The sequence below is a fragment of the Neofelis nebulosa genome, chromosome 2 (genome assembly GCF_028018385.1).
Source record: "Neofelis nebulosa isolate mNeoNeb1 chromosome 2, mNeoNeb1.pri, whole genome shotgun sequence".
Classification (NCBI taxonomy): domain Eukaryota; kingdom Metazoa; phylum Chordata; class Mammalia; order Carnivora; family Felidae; genus Neofelis; species Neofelis nebulosa.
The window spans coordinates 13,760,662-13,780,862 of NC_080783.1; the positions used below are offsets into that span (position 1 = coordinate 13,760,662).

The 20,201-nt window shown below is 42.5% G+C and overlaps 1 protein-coding gene across 11 annotated transcripts in view; it reads left to right on the top strand.

Moving 5' to 3' along the window:
* DOCK10 (dedicator of cytokinesis 10) overlaps positions 1-20,201 on the top strand; it is a 270,916-nt gene that overhangs the window by 243,117 nt on the left and 7,598 nt on the right. For 10 of the 11 annotated variants that reach the window (XM_058703033.1, XM_058703042.1, XM_058703060.1 and 7 more), the window contains exons 45-53: positions 938-1,153; positions 2,850-2,907; positions 3,228-3,326; positions 6,409-6,515; positions 7,970-8,092; positions 8,230-8,343; positions 15,393-15,539; positions 17,871-18,081; positions 19,524-19,714. In XM_058703033.1, the coding sequence (XP_058559016.1) occupies positions 938-1,153; positions 2,850-2,907; positions 3,228-3,326; positions 6,409-6,515; positions 7,970-8,092; positions 8,230-8,343; positions 15,393-15,539; positions 17,871-18,081; positions 19,524-19,714 (1,266 nt within the window). The remainder of the gene's footprint in view (positions 1-937; positions 1,154-2,849; positions 2,908-3,227; positions 3,327-6,408; positions 6,516-7,969; positions 8,093-8,229; positions 8,344-15,392; positions 15,540-17,870; positions 18,082-19,523; positions 19,715-20,201) is intronic. The other variant, XM_058703088.1, reaches the window with a different exon arrangement.

Below are 20,201 nucleotides of genomic sequence, written 5' to 3' on the forward strand. Positions count from 1 at the left end.
TGCTCACACTCTGTCTCTCTCTCAAAAATATATAAACAGAAAAGAAAAAAAAAAAAGAAGAGGTAGTTAAGAGAGAAAATCCTATGAGCTGTCATCGTAAGGGGAATTTTGTTTTCCTTTTTTCTTTTTTCTTTCTTGTCTCTATACTGCATCTATAGGAGAAGATGGCTGTTAGCTGAACCTATTGTGCCACTCCTTTTACAACACATATCAATTAAACTGCTATGCTGTATGCCTTACATTTATATAGTGATGTAGGACTGTTACTTCTGAACAAAACTGGAAAAAATGATTTTAATAAAAAAACCTTTAAAAATTAAAAAATAATGTTTTCAGATCCCCTTCCCTACTGCCTCTATTTTTACGTCTCTCTGTCTCTTAGTTCAATTTTCCTCTTTGTTTACTTCATTTACAAGCAGGATCTCCCCATGAGCGTACTTTCTCAGAAATTCTGAGGATATCGAAGTATCCTGTACATGCAAGAGGCACTTCATTCAATTGTGTCAGTTAAAGTCCCCAAACTGAACCTTGCTATCATATGCCCATCCCTAAACCAATCACTGGCTCGAGGGATCAAAGAATATGATTGGCCAGGTCAGGAACGTGGGCCACACCCTGGTGCCTGCGAAGGAAGTAGACCTTTCAAATCACATGACCCAGAGCCAGAGAGGAGAGCATCTCAAAGAACAATCAGGATGCTATTACTAGAAGAAGCTAGGTGAGCAGATAAGACGGAGTCTACTACAGTTCTTATGTTCAAATACATACAACCACAACCACAATACATAAGATGCACGTATAAAGAAAGTACATGCTTATGAGCAAGATAGAGAACGCATCAAACTGTGAGACGATGCCATAAATAATCGCATAACTTGAAGTAACTTATCTTAGGAATTTGAAACCGATAATGACCCAGCCTCTCTCTTTTCCAAAGAACAGCAACTTCCCAGCAGAGGTGAAAGATCTGACAAAACGTATAAGGACTGTTTTGATGGCCACAGCTCAGATGAAAGAGCATGAGAAGGACCCCGAGATGCTGGTGGATCTCCAGTACAGCCTGGCAAACTCCTATGCAAGCACCCCTGAGCTGCGCAGGACCTGGCTGGAAAGCATGGCCAAGATTCACGCAAGGAACGGCGACTTATCCGAGGTGATTAGCAAAGGCTCAGTCCTTCTCCATTGGCATTGTCTCCTTTAGCGGGATGATTGGATTTTCATTTACAGTAGGATACCATATTTTCCCGCTCATCTAGATATGACCCGATTATATATTATGTGCATTAAATGTGCACATAGGATTCAAGAATTCCTGACTCCATGTAAATGATACCAAGTAAAAGCCACAGTTGTTGGTATCAGCTGTAATTGGGATATGCAACGTAATTAGGATATGCAATGCAGAACTAAATGTTAAAAGCCTAAGACTAGGGAGGATGGTTGGAACGGTGTCTGGAAATTGAGAAACTGAGTTATGTAAGTTAATCTTCTGTGTTTTAAAACTTCTTCCCTGTAATTGGACTCGGATGGGGAAGCTTGCCTTCATAGTGAGTAATCTCAGGCTGGGGTAATCTGTCCTCATTTGCAGCTGGTCTGAACTGGTGATGGAAGTATGAACACTCTCACGAGCCCTGTGAGGAGAAGGCACTGTGTGAAGATTATAAATCAATAGCTAACTTTTCAATGTCCGTGTAAACACTGGGTGGCTTCTTATGTAGCAGTTCACAGCACCCAAGTGGTTTCTAGACACCAAATGGAAAAGTTTTGCCTTCTTCTCAGAAATATGCCCCTTTGGGGAAGAAACTAAATTGTCCGGGATGGTCTTAAAACCCGAAGTTAAACCTGACGTTCTTCTAAATGCGTGTGAAGGATCCTGGGATAGAAAGAGAGCCAATCAGAAGCTGCGGTTGGAGGCAGTTTGATGGGACAAGAATGAGAAACTCCAGTTCCTTGGATTGCCCAGAAAATGGGGAAATCCCTCCATAAAACTTCAAGGGGAAAGCTGAAGTCATTTGGACCCTCAACAGGCCAAGTTCTAGTACCTGTTCAGCAATGCTCAAGGCTTTTCGGGAGATACTAGAGAACGTTAAGATGTCACCATATATTCTGGTTGGCGGGAGCACACATTACATTAGGCCACGCTATTTAATCACGCACCACCTTGTGAGGTGACCATCTTAAAGGCAGTAGAAATTCCAAGGGGGCCTTTATTGGAAACAGAAAAGGTAAGAAGATAGCTTAATTTTATTTTCAGTTTAGATCCCGATACCGTAGCGTATAGTTTTAACAAGGAAAGAGAATTGGATTTTAAAATACATACATCAGGGGCGCCTGGATGGCTCAGTCGGCTAAGCTTTCAACTCTTGGTTTAGGCTCAGGTCATGATCTCAGGGTTTCCTGAGTTCAATTCCCGAGTTGGGCTCTGGGCTGACAACACGGAGTCGGCTTGGGATTCTCTCTCTCCCTCTCTCTCTGCCCCTCCCCCATTCATACTGTCTCTGTCTCTCTCAAAATAAATTAATTTATTAAAAAAATAATAATAAAATAAAATATCTACATTAGGCTTAAATAGGAAGGAAGGTAATTCTACGGAAAAATTCTTGAGGTCAGTTCATTCACCCACTTGAAGATAACACCCAGATAAGCACACAAACAAAACTTCCTGAATAGGCATTTTATTCTTGATTGTGAACGCTTTGGAAATCAGACTGATTCTTGTTTTTAACTCCGTCATTAAAAGGATTCCTCCATGTATTCTTACATGGAATACTGACTCATCTAGGAAGGTTAGTGCTGATTAGTCAGCTCTGTGCTGTGCCTTCCTCTAAAACCGTTCTTTTTTCTTACAGGCCGCTATGTGTTACATCCATATAGCTGCCCTCATTGCGGAATACCTGAAAAGAAAAGGTAAGACGACCGTGTGCAGGGAGAAACGTCCAGAAGTGACATGCTGAAGCCTAAATTAAAATTAACTTCTTGATTTTAGTATTAATCTCAGTTATGTTTCATTAAGTAGCATTAATGGTCACAGATATTTTTAATTAGGCCGTACTTACCAATTTTAGCTTTCATGTCACTATCATGTTTAATCTGTCTACAAAAAGGCTAACTGGTCAGCTTCTTAGTTCAAAATGAGAATGTTTTATCGTTTACTGATTTATAGTCTCATAAGCTTGTATTAACACCAACCTGTAGCCATGTCTTAACCTCATCTTGCACTACCATAGGTTACTGGAAAATGGAAAAGATTTGCACACCACCCCTGCTCCCGGAGGATACCCATCCCTGTGATAACTACCCATTACTAACAGCTCCCAGCGGAGGAAGTGAGTGCTCTAACTCTCCCGCATAAGCTCCTTTACCCCCAGGGAACAGAGCAGAGCAAATCAAGTTGCTGCTTCAAGTTTACTTCGATGAAATTCTTAAATGTATATTCTTAGAAGCAAAAGCTATCCCAGACCTTCATAACTCACACTGTCAGAGTCTGAGGCTCCTACCATTCAGAAATCCATCCAAATTTATGAAGTTCAGAACCAAAAAGTTCTCAGCAAATAGAACTGCATCTTATCCAATATTTAGGATTATGAGTTATGGCCATATTTGCTTCCAATTTGCATACTAGTCTGCCCTTGGGATTTTATTCTAAAATTGTTTAAAATTGCAAGAGAAATCCATTTTAATCTTGAAATGTAAAAAAAACCTACTTGTTGAAAATAAGGAATGCCAAAAATATATATGCGGGACTACATAATCAACATGTTCCATTTCATTTTTATACAAAATTTTTTTAATGTGTATTTTATTTTTGAGAGAGAGAGACAGAGACAGAGACAGCAAGCAGAGGAGGGGCAGAGAGAGAGGGAGACACAGGATCCGATGCAGGCTCCAGGCTCTGACCTGTCCACACAGAGCCTGACTCGAGGCTTGAACTCACGAACCGTGAGATTATGACCTGAGCTGAAGTCAGTGCTTAACCGACTGAGCCACCCAGGCGTCCCTCCATTTTGTTTTTTTAAAATGTTGCGGCGCCTGGGTGGCTCAGTCGGTTGCACGTCCGACTTCAGCTCAGGTCATGATCTCACGATCCATGAGTTCAAGCCCTGCGTCGGGCTCTGTGCGGACAGCCCAGAGCCTGGAGCCTGCTTCAGATCCTGTGTCTCCCTCTCTCTCTGACCCTCCCCCGTTCATGCTCTGTCTCTCTCTCTGTCTCAAAAACAAATAAGCATTAAAAAAAATTTTTTTTAAACGTTAACTGGTTCTGACAATTTACAACATATAATAATTTATAGCACTGATTTCCTTTAATTAAAAATATTTCATCTCTAATGTTTGATGAAAGATTTTGTAACAATCACTAAAGAATTACTCTTTGCAAAAAATGGGGCAATATAGTTAATATATTTAATCTGTTTTCTATTGAAAAAGCTTGTTCAAACCCAAAGGATATGACCTGCAGTCTACCTCATAACACTATCTTAACTTTCAAAATTCAGTGGAAAACTCAGTGTATGAAAAACACAAACAAATCCTTAGATCTGAAGATCAAAATAATTAAACGAAAGATAACTTGGACTTCAGTTACATATACATATTTAATGAATCCCTTATTTAATTAATTAACATAATCCCTTGTTCTAAAAATGCATATATTTTCTAAAGAATCTCAGTGGATTTTGCAAAAAGAACATTTGAGCCAAGTTAACAAAGTGAACCGTGAGATAGTGAGGTCGCTTGTTTGAGGAGGAGGTCACACCTGGCATCGTGGCTTGTGTCCACGCTAAAATTCAGGGATCTTCCTGCCTAGCTCCACACTAACTATTCAGCTTCATTTTTATATACAAGTCATCAAAATTATCACTATTTTGTCTAACATACCCTTCACCCCCGCCTATTTTATATCGGAATCAGACATTATATATATATATATATATATCGTATCTATTTTATATCGTAATACAGCTCCGTAAAGACTATTTCAAATTCTAACAAAAAACAAAACTGAAGACACCTGATAAAACTAGGTGTCCGTATGACAAATTGTGGAAACTTATATCCCAAAATTTTGCGTGAGACTTTAATATGAAAAAATTTTAAATACCGACTTTTAGCCCGGAGGTAGTACTGGACTATAACATATCCACTGGGAAAAGAATGTATTTGTTTAGTAAACTCTAAGGAAGGTGATTTTCTATGATGCACTAGCATATATTCATATCCATTGGCATATATCTGAAGTCCTCAGTCTACTTTTACATTATGATGTTTCCAAGTCACAGGGATAGAGTATCCCTTCACTACAATGTGCAAATAACCAGAATACGGGCAAATATGAGCAACTCCAGAAAGTACAGCTATTACAAGGATCATCATCCTGCAAGAGATGTATCGTGACTTTCTCTGCTCTGTCGGGGATATATATGTCCCTGCTCCTCAGTTGTCAAATATTTTAATATATGTTTAATTACAGAAGGAATATTCTCATTTTTAAAAGTAGGGAAGTAGAATTTCTAATGCAAGAATTAGATTGCAGTAATTATCCTAATTATAATTTTTAGCACATTTTGGAGTGATAATTTAGTTACACAGCCAATGAGCTGATTATTAAAAATGGAAACATGTCACAAAAGTATCAGCTAGAATTCTAAAAGCACCTGTTCCAGGTAAGGCCCCGCACTGGGCTCAGTAATGAAAGTGCTATTATTACTGCCTCCTGTTTTCGAGTGAGAAAACCAAGAGAAGTGATACAGGCTGCCCTAGAGAGAGAGCATGGTGAGTTTGTGATGGGGCCAAAGTTCAAGGACTGGTCTGACAGTGTAAGCTGTGTCCCTGACTACTCAGATTCAGTTCCAATCCCTCCTCTGGGGGACATGGCCCATTATCAACTGTTTTTATATATTATCTGTAGAGCCAGATATATTTGTTTTGATCTTGGTAGCCACGGTGCTAAGAAAATTTAAGGAAGTTTCTAGATAATGCAAAGGAGTGAAAATCAGCAAGTAATGAGCATTGTTTTCATAATGCACTGACCATACCAGCTGTTTGCTCAGTATTAATGTTTGCGTCCCTTCAACCACCTTTTGAGATAGATAACTAACGTCTTCAGTTTGACAAATGGGAGAAACAGCCTCCAAGAGGTTGGCTAAACTACAATGTTGGAACCGTGTCTATCTACAAATTCTGTATTTTGTCCATGCCAGCTTCTAAAAGAAAATATGTCACCTGAAAAATGATACAAAATTAGAAAACAGGATCATTGGTTGCCTTGGAGAGAATATTTATCGACAGTCATAGTCTACCCATCTTGTTGACGGAGTGAGTTTTATTATGCTACCATGAAGAAAGGCATGCTCTATCCCAAACAGGATGTGGCTCAAATAATAATGTCTCATTTTGCTTGGTCCTCTCAAGGCATGTTCTCTATGGGCTGGCCAGCTTTTCTGAGCATTACACCAAATATTAAAGAAGAAGGAGCAATGAAAGAAGATTCGGGAATGGAAGACACACCGTACAATGAGGTTGGATCAATACAGTCTAGTGCACAGTAACTGAGAAAACAGATGCGTTGAATTGTTACATTAAGCTAAATATGGAGGAGAAAATCTCATTCAGAAATCGAAGTTACTCTAGAATATGACTTAGGCAAAATGAAAGGCAGGCTACAGTTCAGCTGAGAATAATAAATATCAGATTCCACTGATAAAGCATAATTTTTGATGACTACTTAAAACTAAACTTTACTTCTCTAAAATGGACCCAAATATGTTCTATCAGCTCTTCTATGAGATATAAAATCTCTAGTCCTTTGGTAAATACAGTAAGGGATACTGCAAATTTTGTGAGCTGGTCACAACTTTTTTTTTAATGCATTAGAAAGTGTATTTGTAAATACACTTGTACAGAAAGGCTCACTAGTTTCTGCAGAAAACCTTCTGATTTGCAAACCATGGTTATTTTTCATTAATTAAAGGAAGCTTTCTACTGATAATTACATTGCAATAATTCTGATGAAGAAAATAGAGCTTCTTCATCAAGTAAATAAAGTATTTCATAAGCTAATTGTTTCTATCTTAATGTTACATCAATTGAAAAAAAAGGATACAGAAAGCAAGTTTGGGGGCAGAGTTCAATTTAATTTTATAGATGGTTTTATATTAATTTAGTATACCTTGCAAATAAGCAATAAATGCAACTACATATTTAGATTAACTATTTCAAATAATGCTTCAGAGTCTTTTCTGCGAAGACACTGTTGAAAAGATTGCAACAAATAATTGACTTCCTTTAGGGAGTATATAATTTGATTCAGCTGAACATTTATTAGACCACTAGTATATGTGAGGTATTGAGTTAAGGTGGGGAGAAGAGCTAAATAACCCACAATTCTGGCTTTCAAAAAGTGTAGAATCTTGAGAAAGGCGAACGTTTTTCAGTCTAAGACCCATCAAGTATAAATATACGCAACTAAAGGAAAATAACTTCTTACGTGACAGTGGTTGGGATGGAGATAGAGTTTGGACAACCATTCAAAGACCCTAGAGTTTCTATAAAGGCTCAGGGCAGTGGAGAGCTCATGATCAGATGTACGTTTTAGAAAGCTGCCTGGAGAACAACACATAGGATGGACTGGAGTGCAAAATACATTACTAGCAGACCACTGTGGGCGTTGGGGGGAAATGAACAGGGTTTTGATCCAAGGCAGTGACCGTGGAATGGAAAGAATGAGACAGACCTGAAGGCATTTCATAGATTCAAATTAGCAAGCTTGCAAGACTAAGTCAGTGATGGAAAAAGAAAGATCCAAGACACCACCACCCCGTCCAGGGTGGACTTAGATGCCAATAACAAAGATAGGAAACAGAGTAACCCCACTATGAGGAAAATTGACACTGTAACAGTTTTGAAAACCAGGTTCAGGGAGGAACCACAATGTTCATCGTGTTGAATCTCCTTCCGATTTGGGGAATTGCAGAAAATCCTGGTGGACCAGCTCTACCTGTGTGCAGAGTTTCTTTGGAAGTCTGAGCGATATGAACTCATCGCTGACGTCAACAAACCCATCATCGCTGTCTTTGAGAAGCAGAGAGACTTCAAGGTACGTTTTCTAAAGCCAGACGCTGGTTAAAATATCCTGCTCTGAATTGGTGATTTACTTACAGTTTTCAAACATGGAAACTGCCTGTTTTTTATGTCAGCATCATCGTCACGAAACCCTTTGATTTATGGTTTCAGAAATTATCAGATCTCTACTATGACATTCATCGGTCGTACCTAAAAGTTGCAGAGGTGGTGAACTCAGAGAAGAGGCTGTTCGGTCGCTACTATCGTGTAGCCTTTTACGGGCAGGTAAGTTTACCAGAAGCTCCGTGGCCTGGAAATTCTGTTAAACAACTAAACTTTATCTTTCATTCTCGATGAGACGGCTGACTCCATGTGCCAGGGGATCAAGAGGATGTGGGTGTGTCTACGTATATATGAGGATTTTTCTGGATACACGAGTCCTATGTTTGTCTACAAGAATGTACTGAACTGGGAAACAGAGAAATCCATGGGCCTTAGTACAAATCGAGTTGAAACCAATGATTTCTAACTTTTTAGAGAAAGAGGACACTTATTTTTCAGCATCCTGAGCTGAGCCACCCAAGCACCCCGAACATTCCGTTTTTTTCATTTTCACAGTTGCGATGACTCCTGCCCTCTCATTTCCTTTTCTTCCCTCCCCTCAGGGTTGCCTATAACTTCGTTTTCTCCTCGGAATCTTTTAAGGCTGCAGCTGAAGAAGTCAGATCCAGCCTGATCATTCTAGATCATTTCCCATTGAAAAATGGATTTTGCCCACCTGATGGTTTCTCCAGCCTATATCTAATCTAGTCATACTGACCAGGTAGAAATAAAATATGCTGCTTTCCTACCAAATTTTAATTTCTTTTGAGAAAAAAAAAATTTATTTTCCTCTAATCACCAACGGCAGCTTAAAGCTAACTTCTTAATTAAGAAAGATAAGCTTCTCTCTACCTGGAAAGAAAAATATCACCCCTTAGCCACTTTCCATGAACAGGTTAATCCAACTCAGATTTTCCTCCTGAGGCACAACAGCATCAGGAGTATGGAGATGGACAAAGCAGGTGGAAATGGCCCACGGATAGAGACTAAACGTGGACATGAGAGAGAAACAGAACTATTTGAAGTGACACGTACATTGCAGGGAGAAAGCGTAGGAATCCGCAGAAGAGAAGGAGAAAGATAAGGGAAGGATATCATCTCCATATCATGGAGAAAAGAAACAATTTTTGACCTCAGGGAAACATTAGCAAAAAGAAAATGGCAGGACGCCCCATCGAGAAGGGAATGTGGGCATGGAGGGATTTCAGGAGAAAAACAGGGTTTCTAGGGAGTGGCCACAGACCAAATGAGCAGGAGAGAAGTGGCACACACGATGTGCACTCAGCTAACCAAGATTCGCATCTACAATCCTTCGGGCCGTCTTTCCAATGAACAAGTAATAAACTGCCATTAAGAGTCCGGTCGTGAAAACAAGATTGCCCACCTGATGGTTTCTCCAGCCCATATCTAATCTAGGCATACTGACCAGGTAGAAATAAAACATGCTGCTTTCCTACCAGATTTTAATGCAGATGTTTATTCTTTTCTTCTTTTGGTCTTGATGGTTCCAGGCTGTGGTAAGTTTTCTCTCTCTCTCTCCATTTGCATGCCCTAATAATCCTCACACTTCCCTCCATATGGTTTTACTGAACCGTAACTTTTTTGTGTGCAAATCAACATTGGGGACGACGGTGGGATAATCCTGCTTCCATTCATTTTGGAGTCATCCGGCATTTCCCGAACTAAATTGTGTTTATTCCAGTTATCTGAATTACAAAAATGTATCGTTTATTTTATGTGTGTATTATCATTCCGCACAAAGGGAGATGTAGTTTAAAAACCTACGTAAACACGCATACACTCCAGCGCACGTTCAGATAAATACGAGCACCACGCGTTTGCAGGGCGTGTAGAGTAGGCTTAGTGTTGGAGATTGTCTGCTCATTTCGGACCACTGTGACTCACAGCTGATTATAAAGGGCATGGTGGTCAGAGTCTTAGAGGTTAGAGCAGTGGTCATTGATGGGCACCCTGCCAGTCTCCTGATCGGACCCTCCTCCTTTCCATACGAGTGTCGTAGAGAAATAGGGCTGTCTTTGGTGGGGAACTCTGAGCAGAGGTGATGGTCTCGATACCCAACACAAAAGATGACCAGTGGGCTAAATCTTTACCCAGTAGGGCAGAGTAGGTCTCTTGAGATGTGAAGAGAAGTGTATGGAAACCAATTTGACCATCAATTTCATATTTAAAAAAATTAAAATAAAATAAAAAATAAAATGATGAAAGAAAGAAAGAAAGAAAGAAAGAAAGAAAGAAAGAAAGAAAGAAAGAAAGAAAGAAAAGAAAAGAAAGAAAGAAAGAAAGAAAAGAAAGAAATTTTGGAAAGGCAGCAGAGGTAGAAATATCACGTCGGCACCTAGAGCTCTGGAACACAGAAGAATTTTCTCATTCTGTGAACCAAGTGAATGTGCCTATATTCAATCATTTTGTACCTACAAAAATGATTCAACATAATTATTGTCGATTAAGTTGGAAAGACAAATTCTTTCCTTATCCACACATTGTCTGACCAGTACATACCTTTTTGTAATTCTTTAAGCCCTCCCCGTGTCCCTACCAGTATTTTCTACCTTCGTTTATAAAATTGGGGCCATGGGTCCTTAACTCACCTACTAAAAGAATACTTGAAAACCCTTGTACTAAATAGACTGAGGGGGGCAGTGGGGAAGGTCTGGAAAGAGCTACTTTCAAATGACCTAACTTTGTTCTTTTTGCAGATTCCTCAATAACGTGTGCTGACTGTGCACTTGGTTTTTTTCTCTTTTAACGCTGCCAGTATTCTCAAGTGTCTTGCATTAAAAGTTCCAACCTAAGCTTAAACGTGTTTTGGAAAATCTGCAGACCTGGGTACATGCCTAAGCGTGGTACTTTCTAAGCCCAAACCCCAGCCCCCTTTGAACAAAACCTAATGGAGGTCGTCTTGATACACGGCAATGTAGAGCCTCGTTCATCACTGTTCAGATGAAATTCAAAAAGCTGTCCCAGGACCCCAAGTGGAGAGTGTGAACAGGTCTTGAACAGGCGCGGACAGTGCACATCACTTCACACTTGATGATGAAGAGCTACTAACTCGATTTGAACATTTCCCTGAACGTGCGCAGAATGAAAGTTCTAAAGATCTACGATAAAGTCTTAACTACTTGATTAGCATAATCCCCGTAGTCGGAAATAATTTCTTTTTCATGATGGCACTTTAGGTCCCTGTAAAATTCATCTTTTAATGTCCAAATTGGCATGTCTTGCAATCATGTTACGAAGATTATGGGGATATAATACGCTATAGGCTCTTTGCCTCCCTAAGGCCTTCCGGTAAATATTTTAGCGTCCCGTGTGGGTAGTGCTTTCATCACATGGTATTGGCTAGTGTAGTTATTATGTCTGCAAGGAGGCAGATAATAGAAAACAAGTTGGAAACTCCTTTTTTTCATGGCGGGGGCCTTAAGAACGCAAGTCTTGCATAACATGGATTTTCAAATGCAACACCTGACGTCATTGACTGTGGAGATTTTACACAGAGCGGCCTATATAAAGCACCCTCCAGAGTGTCCCTGATGTTTTCATTTCCAGACTGATGAAACAGCAGTAGTGATCAAACACCACCTGTAATCAATGAAATACTTAGGCCCTGACATTGAGCGTGAAAGCAAGCAAGTGGAATACCCATTGCATAACTTAGAATATCAGCCAGATGCTCTTGGAATGTACAAATGAAAGGCTTGGGGACTGTTTCTTCTGTTGGCCAAAAGATACAGATTTCATGGTTCCCCATCTTGCCTGCATGGGTGTAGATGTGTCTCAGAAACTTGACAGAAAAGAGATTAAGAGGAGGAGAGAAGGCGGATGTGTAGTTTGAAAAACCACCTTCTGGTCGTGTGCTACACCCTTCTGGCTCCCCATGTATATGAAAGTCATTGATATAGAATATATTTTTAATACTTATAATTTGTGTTTAAAATATATAGAGATGTATCTTTAACACATATGTATTTAAAATATATATCGAGAGAGAGGTTTGCGTTTCTATGAAAATGTCTGCATTCTTGTAGCTTAGCTTAGCATCTAGCCTTTTAATACTTTCTGACCCACATTTATACACGAGGTTCCTCTTTGAATGCATTCCTTTGCTTGTGAACTTCAAAATACTTAAGTAGAATAGCAGGGACGCTTCTATTTGACATTCCCCGTAATGATGCAGGGGCTTTGTGGATTCTGAAGAATCTTCAGAAACATCTAATAAGGAGTCAATTTTAGTTACCAGTTCCACTGAAGTATATTTTTATCATCATCTATTGCCTGCACGCTCCGTAACTCATGGTTGTTAACTGCGCTGATTCAGAGTCCTTGTTTAACTGGAATATGTGCTGTTTCCTCACAACGACTGCTCAGAATATGTATCGCATTGTACCGTGACATTTAGCAAGTCAAACTAGCAAGGGAAATGCAGAGATCACATTTCCCATTGCCACGAAAGGCAGTTTACTCGTAACCTTGGGGCGGAAGCAAAAGACAGACGACCCCTGGGTTGTCATCACCTGTGTCCCTACTGATGAATCATTTATTTCAGAGAGCTAGAAATTGAAAACTTCCCTCAGACAGTGTCCTATGGCTCAGTGGGCTATGCTTTGATAGTTTCTCTGGGTAAAAGGTAAGCACACGTTCCCCCTATTTTCAGAACTGCCATTGAGCTGGCTCCAGAAGCTCTTGCGTGATCCCCAGAAGACGGCAGGTGAAATTTTTAATTCTTCCACTCCAGCTTCTTTCTACTTCTTACAGAAAATGGTCCCAACAGGTGTCTATTTTCAGGCCAAATGAGTAAATAATCACAATTTCTTTCTGATCGGTCACTTACCAAGATATTGAAATCAGCGTCAATAGACCTTTCATAATAATAAGGAAAACTGTAGTTGCCATGCAGAGCAGCTGGAGATGTGTATTTTTAAGCACTCCACACTCAGTTAAGCTGTTTTCCCTGCATGCTAGTCAGAGCTCAGATTGCTCTGCTGACAAGGAATGTTTTTCTTTGTTATTGCTGTCCTCCTCATCAGCACTAACACACACCAAGGGCCTATTGTGTACCAGGCACTGTTCTTGGGGTCTCCCACTAGACTTCTGAGTCTGTACTATTTCCATCATGCAGATCAAGGAGCAGGGATGAAAGGAAGTCACAGGTCATGACTGAGACCAGAGCCAACGGTCAGAGTAATGACAATAAAATCCTGCTTCCCACCTCTCCCTTGCTGCTAACCCTGGACTCAGAAATTTGTCAGTGGAGAAAAATTCACAGTGAAAATGTCTCTTTGTGCTAGTTTTCACAGCGTGGTGAGAAAATCTTTTCCTGAAACTTGGAGATGTTTTTCTTATTGAAAAGGAAGTTGCAAATGCGGCTGTAGCGATTGCCCCGTGGGGGTTCTGGTTGATGGCCTCAGAAGTCCTGTTTCTCTGATGTGTCAGTCTGTCGATTTTAGCCACTAACTTCTGACCTTGAACCAGACAAATCTTCACAAAGACAGAGACAGAAAAACCATGGCAGGCTGGAAGCCATGTGGGAACTGGGCCAGACCTCACTACCCCTACCAACTCTTGAGGAATGACGGTGAAGCACGTTTTGAGCTTTCAATACTCTAAGACACTTTTTTTTAGCCGTTTGGGGTCAGGGGACTCCTATATTCAGCTGTGTTTCGTCTTGACCATTCTTTAAAAAAAAAAAAAATCGTTCAATAAAAACATCTTTATTAGAATCCACGGAATCTTTTCCAGTTATACCCGGTGCAAATACGCATGTTGAAGATGTGTGCCCTCTAAGAACTATTTCATTCACCTGCTTATTCATTCAACGAAGGTAGAGTGAAATTCCCCTAAAGACCGGGCTCTGTGTTGAACACTGAACATGTACTGTTGGACAAGACACTTCTCTGCCTTTGAAAAGCCCCAAGGCAGTTCTGGAAACGCACAAGGAAGCAGGCAGTTACCTGCTTGCCAAGAACTCTGCTGATGAACGAGTTCATCGTCTTCAGTTACAGCCCATTTACGAAACGAAGGATCCTGTTCACATGGCCAGACTTTACCTGGCAAAAGTGCTTTGCAAGCATAAAGCACCATATGGTTGTGCATTTTAATCCTTACTCTTAGGTCAATCACCTCACGTTAGCCAAAAGTCCAGCATTAGAATGCTTGCTGCGTGTGTGTTTTACATACAATGAATAGTTCTTTTTTTAGTCAGAAATGAGAAAAGCAGAAAAAGTACAGCTAAGATTCTTTCTGACCTCCGGATCTTCACCTGGCCCTCAAAAGCCATTTTCATGAGGTAAACTCTGCAGTCAGAAGAAACCGTGAGAGCCTAGGTTCTTAACTCCCCACTTAATCCAGTATTCTGAGGCCACGTGCATTCCACAGGAAAGATGATGCTGTGTCTCTTCAAAGAGAAGGAGATGCGAAGATTGCCTCACTTGGTTATCCTCAGATGATAGAATCTTACCTTCCCCCACCCCGTTTCAAACCAGACAAATAAAATTAACAGAGGCTGAAACCTACTTGCTCCTACGGCATAAACATGATGGCATGGTTACTGTTTTCAATCCCCTATTTTAGCTTTGCAGGATTGTAAAAGACCTATTAGCAAAGTAAATGGAATAATGAAATTGCAAATGCTTGCGTCGGGCGTCTGAAGACATATCACAGTCCTTTTTAAAATAGCAGCACTTGGGAACATACCTACCATATGTCATTCCTGTGAGGACAACGATCCAGAGACTTGTGGCTTTGCATCTGACGTGATGTGGGGTGCATATCGACTCGTACCTCTAGGTACGTTTACATGACATACAGAGTTTCCTCCGCTCGAGCCAAAGACGTGAAGAAGGCCTTAGGAAAAAGGCCAAAAATTACTCCAGACTCTGTGTTCTACCCCAGGCTGCCACATGAGGGCATTCTTCTCCCAAAATACATGCAAGCAGGTGTAACCACGGATTTCTGCAAACAGAGAAAACAGGTGTAAGGTTATCTCAGGAGGGTCTTTGGCCTGGTGGGGAGTGTTTCATTATTGGCTGATTCTAACATGATATTTTGTTTTCTTTACGTTACTTTTTCTTTCAATTTCATAGGGTGCTGATCCATGGCTTGGATAACAACCGAAGACTGGATATATTATTTAAGTAAATGGCTTTTGTTTGTGTTTGTGATTTGCAATTGGAGCACCCTAATAAAACTGGTGTTTCGTTGTGCGTTTCCCATAGGGCTTTTTTGAAGAGGAGGAAGGTAAGGAGTATATTTATAAAGAGCCTAAGCTGACGGGCCTCTCGGAGATTTCTCAAAGACTGCTCAAGCTCTATGCGGATAAATTTGGTGCAGACAATGTGAAGATAATCCAGGATTCCAACAAGGTAAAGGAAAATCAGCATCCATGCACATGTGAATGACTGACTCCTTTTTTTTTTTTTAGTCTTTTTATCTGCATCTGTTAAGGTTTTCATTTTCTGCCTGACTGCAAAGTAACCTACCTCAACCACACGGGAGGTTTTGGCTGTTTGTTTATTCGATGGTTGGCGATTTTTTTTTTTTTTTTTTTTTTGGTCAAAAATGTTACGTGTGTTTATTTGAGTAACTTTTAGGTAACCTCAGAAACAAGTTACCAAATTCTCTACTTCTGCCATAGATCACTTGCATTTGAATAGCAACCTAAGGGTTAAAGTGATGGGGCCCACTGTTCTTTCCAGAGCTCACGGTGCACACGGGGTTAAGAAGAGGCGGCTACATGCAAACGGTTAATTAAATAGAGCCCAGGGAGTTCCTCGGGAGACAGGCCTAAGTCACAGGGAGAAAGTTCAAGGCTCCCTGAGCAGCTCATTCTTGGCTGGGCAATGCTTCACGGAGGAAGGATGTCTGATCTGGGGATCGCAGAGTGAGAAGCCGTTTGCCGGAAGCAGAGGGCATTCTGAGAAGCCCGGCACAGGCGATGCCAGGGAGGAATGAGAAGGGGACACAATGGCAGGTGTCTGCAACACAGGTTGGACAGAAAAGTATAGCAGAGGAACGCATCTCAAAAAGCAGGTTGGTGCCCACGTGGGGAGGCCGCTGTTGGGCCACCAAAGAAAAGGTCTCTTTTCTCCCCTCCTCTTTTACTCAGCTGGTATTTGGAGGGATCAGGGCATGAGATTCCTGGGTCTGGGCAGAAATTGTCACGATGTGCCCGCCACTCTCTCCCTTAGCTTGAAAGGTAAGATCCCCTTCCCCTTAAAGATGGAAAGAACTCGAATCACCCTCATGGTGGCACTCCTAAATAGGAAACATAGGGTTCCTAGTGAGATGAGAAAAATGCCCAATTTAGTGGCAGGCATCTGCAGTCTTCATTCCATCATGGCACCTTCTATCAGCTGGTGATCCATCTTGGAGAAACTAGATAACCACTGTGAATTTTTTTTCTTTAATCTGTAAAGTGGATACAGTTATACTCATCTTACAGTATAATTTTAGGAACATCATAAATAAGTTCATGAGCTTCCTCAAATTTCTGGAATCAGATAGGCAGTGAGTACGTAAACAGATGGAGAAAGCTGGAAGAAGTTTAAAAATTCTTCCAGAAATCTTTAGAAAAGAGGCTGAGAATCATCTCTTCCAACCTTGAAAATTCCCTGGCTCTTCTTGGGACCCCCTAGCCTGTCTTCCTTGCTATTTCTGAAGCTTATTCACCAAAGCAGAATTAGTAAAGAAATTATATAGGATGACTTATTGCAGATAAGAGAAGGTATTAGAGAAACTGAAAATAAATATATTTGCAATCATGAGACAGGCTAACCAGTTAATCCACTCAGCCAACAAAGAACCCCCTTCTACCTTACAAGCCCGAGCCCAGGTCTAGGTACATGGCTGAATCATAGAAGGACAAGGAGATATATTTCCACTCTTAAGAAGCTTGTTTTCTCCGGACGCCTGGGTGGCTCAGTGGGTTGAGCGTCCGACTTAGTCTAAGGTCATAATCTCATGGTTCGTGAGTTCAAGCCCCACTGCGGGCTCGCTGTTGTCAGCGCAGAGGTCCTCTGTCCCCCTTCAGGTCCTCTGTCCCCCTATCTCTGCCCCTCCTCTGCTGCGCGCTCTCTCTCTCTCTCTCTCTCTCTCTCTCTCAAAAATACATAAAAAGGAAAAAAAAGCTTGTGTTCTAGACAAAAGTGAGGACATTGACTACAGAAGAGAAAGAAAAGAGGGGCACCTAGGTGGCTCAGACGGTTAAGCGTCCGACTTCAGCTCTGGTCATGATCTCGCGGTCTGTGAGTTCGAGCCCCGCGTCGGGCTCTGTGCTGACAGCTCAGAGCCTGAAGCCTGCCTGGGATTCTGTGTCTCCCTCTCTGCCTCTCTCTCTCTCTCTCTCTCTCTCTCTGCCCTCTCTCTCTCAAAAATAAACACTTAAAAAGAAAAGAAAGGATTATAACTGAAACGCCTTAGCCAGGTGCGTATGTTTGGAAGAACGTCACTGCCGGAAAGTTTGGCTCTGGTCCTACCTCTGCCACCATCTGGCCGCTTGACCGCAGTCTGGCCCGTTACTCTTTCTGTGGTTCCAGGGCCACCCAGCCTCTGAAAGGATCCGACTGCCTGTTCTTCCCCACGGGGACAGGGACAGGCCGGCAGGGTGCCAGCGGGGGGAACGCATGAGCGCCCTGCTCGCTTCCCGGAGCACCTGCGGCTCACCACTCTCTTCCCCCGTTAACGCGTCCACCCAGGTAAACCCCAAGGATCTGGACCCCAAATATGCCTACATCCAGGTGACCTATGTCACACCATTCTTCGAGGAAAAGGAAATCGAGGACCGAAAGACGGATTTCGAGATGCACCACAACATCAACCGCTTCGTCTTCGAGACGCCCTTTACGCTGTCGGGCAAGAAGCACGGCGGGGTAGAGGAGCAGTGCAAGAGGCGCACCGTGCTGACCAGTAAGTGCCGCCCGCGGCCGGGCGGAGCGCTGGCTGCAACGCGCGCCCCCTGGTGGGGGGCGGGGGTGGTCGCAGTCTCGCGGACAGCCACCCGACGTGTGCGAAATTAGGAATGCCGGCCGGGGGGAGCTGGCGTCCCCCCCCCCCCCCTTGGGAAGTCAACCAGAAGAGAAACCGCCCCTACGGTTACCTCATCCGCCCCTTCCCTGTAGACGTCAGGGCCGCAAAGGTCATGGTGCCGGTGTCCCGGGAACAGCTCCGAACTTAACCTCTCGTCCCTCCCTGAGCCCACCCCCGGTGACTTGAGGGTTAGCAGCTCTCAGAATTGTGTGCTTGGGGCAAGATTCGAAACCATTCTGGAGCTGGGGCTCCTCACGTGTCAGCTGAACGCAGGGGATGACCTCCCACATCCCTTCCAGCGCTGTCTAGAGCTACTCTAGGAGCCGGGGAGCCTCTCGCTTCCTGAGCAACCGTGCCGTGAGCGCCTGCTAGGTGCCGGGCGCCGTTCTGGGAGCTGAAACAAATGCAACAGGACTCTTGCCCTCAGGGTTCACGGTCTGGTAGGAGAGAGCCAAGTAAAGCAAGACGTTCAGGTGAGCAGAGTATGAGAGAGAAAATGGGAATACGCGGGAGGGGCCCCTCAGGCCGACGGAGGAGAAAGACGCACGAGGGTATTCTAGAAGAATCTTGATGAGCAGTCCTGGATAGCGCAATGGATACAAGAATAGCAGCGACATCCAGATGACAGGACACATTCATCTTCCGGGAAACTTTTTCAGAACTTTTATCGTAAACGATCGGAACAAAGAGATTATAACGTGCTATTTGGTGGAGACGGAAGCATTCGTTAGTGTGGTTTAGTGTCGTTTTTATTTGAATTATAAGTTGTGAGGGAAACTGTAATCTTTTCAGTGGCTGGAGACTGTAAAGGCCTTAATCCAGCCCATAGAACGAGGACATGTTGGCCAGCCAGGTGCGTAAGAGCAAGCCAGGCAACATTAGTTGGGCCAAAACCTAAGAGACGTTAGACACCATGGTATACAGGAGAAAAAATAACTCACATACACAGAAAAAGTGCAGGGTGGAATGTGCTGTGTATAAAAAAGAGATACAAGGGGGGCCCCGGTGGCTCAGTTGGGTAAGCGACCGACTTCGGCTCACATCATGATCTCGCGGTGCGTGAGTTCGAGCCCCGCGTGGGGCTCTGTGCTGACAGCTAGGAGCCTGGAGCCTGCTTCCGATTCTGTGCCTCCCTCTCTCTCTGCCCCTCCCCCGCTTGCACAGTGTGTGTGTGTGTGTGTGTGTGCGTGCGCGTGTGTGCGTCTCAAAAATAAATAAACATTTTCCAAAAGAGAGATACAAGATCATCCGGACCTTCAGGGGTACCCTGGACGCCTCCCTAACCCTCAGGCTTTACATTCTCTCGCGTTGTTTTCGTGCAGCCAGTCACTTGTTCCCCTACGTGAAGAAGCGAATACAAGTCATAAGCCAGTCGAGCACAGAACTGAATCCTATCGAAGTGGCCATTGACGAGATGTCCAAGAAAGTTTCTGAGCTGAATCAGCTTTGCACAATGGACGAGGTGGACATGATCAGACTGCAGCTCAAAGTCCAAGGAAGTGTCAGCGTGAAGGTAGGCATTGTCCAGAGCAGAGACGCACACGGCCCGTGGCACCTGGTACCAAGTGCCCTCGAAATTTCTGACAGAGGATGTGAGAGCCATTTTTCTGTTCTGATACTGTCCGCAACTTTTTCCGAGTCTTGAAAACTTTGTTTTGTTGCCAGTGCGAACACCAGGAGATGAACCTTTTTTTTCTTTTCTTTAAGTTTAGCTGAAATAAAATCCTCCTTTCCCATCTTCTCCGCATAAACTCTATTCTATATTCGAAAATCTAATGAGTGAACGAATGAATGAATGAATGAATGAATGACAAATACGGCTGTCTCATCAATATCTGTCCGTGAGAGCCTCACGAACGTGTTCAGAAACAAAGCCTTTAAAAATGTTTATTGGTTCACAAGATGTGTGTCGGTATTTATCTGAGTGTCAGGGGCCTGGTAAAGCAGCAGATGGCCTGCTCACTGTGGGTGATTAAAGAAAAGAGAACAAACAGACTGTT